We start from the raw sequence: 6450 nt of genomic DNA, 5'->3' as shown, positions 1-6450 counted from the left end.
TTTATCCCTCCCCCTCTTCTTTCCCTTCTTTTGGTTTCTTCCCCTCCTCCTCCTCCTCCTCCTCCTCCTCCTACTCCTACTCCCCTTCTCTTGATCTCTTCCCCCTTCTTTTGGTTATTTCCCCTCCTCTAAACCTCCCCTCCCCCCTTCTTTTGGTGCCTTCCCCTCCTCTGACTCCTCCTTCCCTTCTTCCTTTGACCTTTACTTCCCTTCCTTTTAACCCTTCCTATTACTATAAAAAAAAAAGAAATGTAAGTGACCCGGCCCTCCGTCACCCTCACCCTCTCCACTCTTGAGTAATGGCCGCCATTTTGGGGTTTAAGCTCCCAAGTTTTCGCTCCCTACACTCATTTTTATAACACCCTTCTTGTTTCACATCCCCGTATAACAACTCCGGGTTCTTTCACCTTTTTTTTAAAGTTTGATTTTCCGTTTTCTCTTCCTATTTCCCCTCTTCTTTACTGGAAATTTCAAATACCATATTGCGAGGGGGGAAATAACTGGTGAATATATGTGAATTTTTACCCCTGAGAGAGTAACCATCATTCATATAGAAAAGAAAAAGGATATATAGAAAACAAAGACATGGCATAAAATAACAAAAATAAACGAAAACAAACAAAGAACCACATAAAATAAAAAATAAACAAAGACAAGACTAGAAAAAAGACTAAATCCAAAATATAAACAAAACAAAAAACGGCAGTAAAACACACAACATCCTAAGCATTTCTCTTTTCTTTTTTTTCTAAATCAGCGTTTTGTCAAGTCATTCCGAAGGGTAATCCTCAAACCTTAACAGGATATCCACCTCAATGCATAGCCATGGCTTACGACTCCGAGAGAACTACCGTCACCGTTCGAGAACAAGCAAGCAACCATCCATCCGCATGGTCGTTCTTGCGTGAACAAAATACCTTTCAGCAGGACATACAAGCTATAATTTGGACATTGTGAACTATATCTTTTGACATTGAGATCTTTACACCATTTGGCATTGAGGACTGAATGACGAAAAAGGTTTTTATCAAAGCATTTGTAAAGCTCTCTCAAGGTGTAACGTGCTTTAATATGGTCGATTATTCAAAAATATATAAATCATTTGAGTCTGCTGTCGATTGGTATTGGTAAAATAATACCATGTACCAATAATACCATGTTACTGAAATCACCCTTTCCCTTTTTTACATCACCGAAATTATACTTATTTAAAATGAAAGTAGCTGTTATTGTCTAGATAAATTTGTCTCAATTAAAGTTATTACATGAAAAGGAAGATCATTAAACCCACTTGCACTCTCTCTCAATAACAGTTATTATGCAAACAATTAAAAGCCTTAGGAAGCAGTAAATATGTACGCAAATGATTTAGCATATTTGCAATACAACACTCAATACTTCCCGAACTAGAGTGAAAGCGGAATCATTTCATCAGGGGATTGAGAGGAAAGGAAAAGAGGATTTGTGTTTATGAAGACACGAGACAAGGTGTCGAAATAGAACGCACACATGCGGTAAGATTTATGTTACTTGCAGATGTAATGGAACATTCAAATTGGAGGGAAGACAGTGTACAGAAAGGGGGAAAGAGAATGAGGAAGACCCATTAATATGATGAAAGACACAATAAGGTCAAGGGGTGGATAATCCTCCGCTGGTTGTTTGGACTCCCAAGGTTGTAAGTGAATAAACAACACAAACACACACACACACACACACACACACACACACACACACACACACACACACACACACACACACACACACACATACACACACACCCTTAACCGTGAATGGACGTGCTAAAATTACCCATAACTCCCAATTCAATTGCCAATTTCCATCGGCCGGATCGCGACGTCGGCCAATTTTTCGTGTTTCCCAAGATTTGGCGGCTTTGGACCCAGCGAGCGACACAACACACGCGGATTGTCGTGGCTGCGAGCGACACCTCCTCCGAGTGGCGACAGCTGCTTCGACGTCGCGTGAAGATTAAAGGCCGGTCTTACGCAACGCTTCGCAGATGTCATGGGTCTTCGAGGTTAACTGACGGACCGTAGAGGGCTTCTTTCTTTTTTACTTTACCTTGAAAGACAATGACTGAGTTCTCTAAGTGAAGCGTGACACGAACAAGAACCTTAAAGAACCGAACCGGAGTCGGTGCTTCGAGCTTTTCGCGGTCAGTAAGCAGCTTTTTTCTTTCTTTCTTTCTTTTTCTTTCTTATTTTTTTCTGTCGCTCTATCAAAAGTGGGTGTTAACATAGACCGGGCGTAGGGATGTATAAAACACACGTTGTTTACCCCCCTCCCCCTCCTCTTCCACCCCCCTACTTTCGCTTTCCATATAAGGAGAATGGCATGCGCGCGGAGATGCCTATTCACATTTCTTTCGAAAAATTTCCCTTCGGAATATCTACAACATCACCAATAGAAATCTCACAGCCATCAACAACACCAGAAAGAAATACAAGAATCCAACCATTACTAAAGAAGTATATACACAAAAAAAAGTGACAAAACCAAGAGATAAATGAATGAAATTAACCCAAGGATACGAGAGGACAGAGCCGGTTCTGGAATGGAGAGCGTGGGCACATGCAACTGTAAATCCGTACATAAGGTTCTTGAGAGTGTTACGTTACGCTATGTTATGTTACGCGCTTCCAGCTTGAGGACTTACCAAAATGCAGTCAGGGAATTGACGTTCTACAGAAAGCTTAAGTGTAACGGTTCTGACGCGAGCCCCAGATATCTAAGAATGGCAGGTGTAAGCTATCTCGACGTTATGGGATTACGGGCTATTCAAAACAGGTGCAAACAATTGAGTGCATGTTGCATGATATGGGGCTTCTCTCTCTGTCTCTCTGTCTCTCTCTCTCTCTCTCTCTCTCTCTCTCTCTCTCTCTCTCTCTCTCTCTCTCTCTCTCTCTCTCTCTCTCTCTCTCTCTGTCCATCGGAGTCATTCTTTAAAATGCAAAGCTGCAAATGAGATATGAACATACGAAAATAATTCAATGTCTTAGTACATTCCACACATCTTTATTCATTATGATTAGAAACAATTAAGTGATCAAAGTATATGATATCCATTTACTGAAAGTGTAGGAGGTTAACCTGATACAGACAATCACGAATCAGTAAATACAATCAGTAAGGCGGTAAATAAAAATAAATATGATATTACTCTGAATTTTAACAACGCTGAAATACCTAAACTGAATGAATACATGAATAAATACCTATTTTAGAAGTTGTTGAAGTAGGCCTACTAATAGTTGTGGTGGTGATCGTGTTATCTATTTGTTGCTGTTGCTATTATCATTATCTTCTTTACTGCTACTATCATTCCTATTATTGTCATATACCTTATTTCGACTTTGATTATCATCGTCCATAACATTATAACAAACTAATAACAATATTAGTAATAAAACAATAAGACCAACACTAAAAAAAACAGAACAAAGACAAAAACAAACAACAATAATACCAGCAACAAAAAAATAAAACGCTTTCCACGATAGAATCAAAACAAGCCCCCCCAAAAAGCTATAAAAATAAAGGATTTTTTTTTCTCTTTTTGTCTCCAGTTAACGTCCATGTTTGCCTAATTGGTACCGGAAAAAGGAGGGGAAATTTCGGCCGCGTTACAGGAAATAAATTGGATTTTTCTGCCCTTAGACCCCCTCCCGAAAATAGCTAATGACGTCATGTACTGTTCCACAGAAAATGGGAGGTTTAACCTAACCAGGAGAAGGTGTGAGGTTTGGTGTTTTTTTTTTTTTTTTTTTTTTTTTTGTGTGTGCTTTTAAGTCTCCTTTGATTATTTTGGAACTCGAGAGAACATATTCATAATTCTGTTTATTGGTCGGTCGGCCGGTCTCTCTCTCTCTCTCTCTCTCTCTCTCTCTCTCTCTCTCTCTCTCTCTCTCTCTCTCTCTCTCTCTCCTCTCCCTCTCCTCCCTCTCTCCCTCCTCCCTCTCTCTCTCTCTCCTCCTCTCCCCCCTCCCCCCCTCCCCTCCCCCTCCTCCTCTCTCCCTCTTCTCTCCTCACTCCCCTCACTCACTCATCCCTCCACTCACTCTCTCCCTCCCTCTCCCTCTCTCTCCTCCTCTCCCTCTCCCTCTCCCTCTCTCTCCTCCTCTCCCTCTCCCTCTCTCCCCCCTCTCCTACCCGTCTCTCTCCAATCTTCCTCATAAACAGTCCTGACAGACCAGGATCCGTAACTGCCAATTGAACCTACAGGATATTGTCAACTACTGAGGCAAGAGCGAGCGATGTTATTGTATCCTGGGAAGAGAAAGCGAGGGATAACAACACGACAGGAGGATGGCAAGAAAGGGAGGTGAAAGACAAAAGCGCTGCTGAGTGAGCGTGAGAGTGAGAGTGAGAGTGAGAGTGAGAACGGGAGAGTGAGCGAGAGAGAGAGAGAGAGAGAGAGAGCGGGAGAGAGAGCGAGAGAAAGAGTGGGAGAGAGAGAGAGAGCGGGTGAGAGTGAGAGTAAGAGTGAGCGTGAGAGAGAGTGAGAGTGAGAGAAAGTGAGGGTAAGAGTAAGGGGGGGAGAGAAAGAGAGAGAGGGAGGGAGAGAGAGAGAGAGAGAGAGAGAGAGAGAGAGAGAGAGAGAGAGAGAGAGAGAGAGAGAGAGAGAGAGAGAGAGAGAGAGAGAGAGAGAGAGAGAGAGAGAGAAAAAAAAGAGGTAAGAAGTGGCAAAAGGGAGGCAATACAATACAAGACAAGAGAGAAGAGAAGAGAAAAGAAGAGACGAAAGAGCAAAGAGAACCAGAGAGAAAAGAAAAACATCAAAACAGTAGAGGGAGAGAAGGAGAAGAAGGAGGAGGAGTCAAGACGGGGCAGGTCCTCCCAGCTGTCCGTGACGTCACCAGCAGGTCCCTCCCTCGCCCATACCCACAAAGTAACTGTCAAGACTCCACGCTTCACCCTCACCCCTATCTCAGCCACTCTGCATTGTTGCGAGGATCAGACGAAACAGCTTTGCAACTTGAAACCCTAAATGATTGCACGTAATATTTCCATGCGATTACCTTCACTTGACTGACAATAGTAGTCATTATCTATGCATGCAATGATTTACATTCCTAGCAATCGCACTGTATGTCCTTGGGTGGCTATTGTGGGACAAATAAATAAAGAAGAGAGGGAGAGGGACAGAGAGAGAGAGAGATATAGAGAGAAAGGCAGATACGAAGGGATCGTGACTAACGACGCAATCCGTGTGTCTTTTGGCTGCCCATCTCTCGCCTTATTCAAATCACCCCGAGAGAGTAAAAGTAGTAGGAGCCACGAGGACCTTAGTTAAGCTCACCTTCTACCAAAGGAACGGCGGTCATCTCAACGTTCTCCTCCTCTTTCTCTCTGTGTCTGTCTGTCTGTCTAGCACTTCAAACAACAGTCTCTTCCGTATATCATCTCCCGCAGGACACCATCACTCGTCGCTATCCTCGAAGGCGAGAAGGAAATCCCGCTCGTGCAGAGAAAAATACGAACTTTGCCGGATCCTTCAGGGGCGCGCGCACACAGCCACAGCCACACACACACAAGCCAAGCGAGCTCCCGCAGCGGGTTCGTACGTCCGCCTCCCGCGACCGTCGAGCGAGCACTGGGAGAGAGTGGTCAGGAGTAGACAGCCCACGGGAAGGACTTGCGACTAGGAGGAGGAGGAGGAGGAGGAGGGGCAGGGGAGGAGGAGGAAGGGGGCGGGAAGATCTTGCGACAAGAAGGAGGAGGAGGAGGGGGGATGGGGAGGATTTGCGACTAGGAGGAGGAGGGGGAAGGGAAGACAAGGAGGAGAAGATAGGGGAAGACAAGGAGAAGATGAGGGGGGAAGGGAAGACAAGGAGGAGAAGATAGGGGAAGACAAGGAGAAGATGAGGGGGGAAGGGAAGACAAGGAGGAGAAGATGGGGGAAGGGAAGACAAGGAGGAGAAGATGGGGGAAGGGAAGACAAGGAGAGGTAGAGGAAAACAAAAAAGTACTTGAAGAGAAGGGAGATGGAATGGAGTTTTAACATGGCTTGTTTTCGGGTATGAATTTTGATTAGTCATCGCGTGTCCATATTTCGCTGATTATCTAAATCTCCTTACTAATTCTTCCCATATTATTTCTTCTTCTGCTTCCCCCCCCCCCAACCACCTCCCTCTCTTATTCCTTTTCTCTCTTCTCTCTATTCTAATTCCCTGTCTCCCTCTCCTCGTCTCCGTTTTCTTTCTCATAGATATTTCTTTACTATCACCATTTTCTTTTCTTCGAAGAATTTTTCTACCAGTTTTGTCTTTAGTCTTTGTTCACCCCCCCCCCCTTTTTCCCCCTTTCGCTTTCCCCTTTTTCTCTTTCATTCTTTTTCTCTCTCTCCTCCTCATCCCCCTTGCGTCTCACCAATGTTCTCTTCGGGTATGATGGTTCCTTTTGCTAACCTTTGTTGCTTATACTCTC

General features: G+C 44.0%; 1 protein-coding gene across 1 annotated transcript in view; it reads right to left on the bottom strand.

Moving 5' to 3' along the window:
* The window catches only part of LOC122251829 (uncharacterized), a 95010-nt gene extending 89391 nt beyond the window's left edge, over positions 1–5619 (bottom strand). The window contains exon 1 of the mRNA XM_086530472.1: positions 5324–5619. Coding sequence (XP_086386598.1) covers positions 5324–5348 — 25 coding nt within the window. The 5' untranslated portion in view covers positions 5349–5619. The remainder of the gene's footprint in view (positions 1–5323) is intronic.
* Positions 5620–6450: the final 831 nt, after the last annotated feature.

Source organism: Penaeus japonicus, unplaced genomic scaffold (assembly GCF_977035675.1).
Source record: "Penaeus japonicus unplaced genomic scaffold, GWHDUDI00000001_assembly GWHDUDI00000033, whole genome shotgun sequence".
NCBI classification, from domain to species: Eukaryota; Metazoa; Arthropoda; class Malacostraca; order Decapoda; family Penaeidae; genus Penaeus; species Penaeus japonicus.
This window is presented reverse-complemented; position numbering and strand designations above follow the sequence as displayed.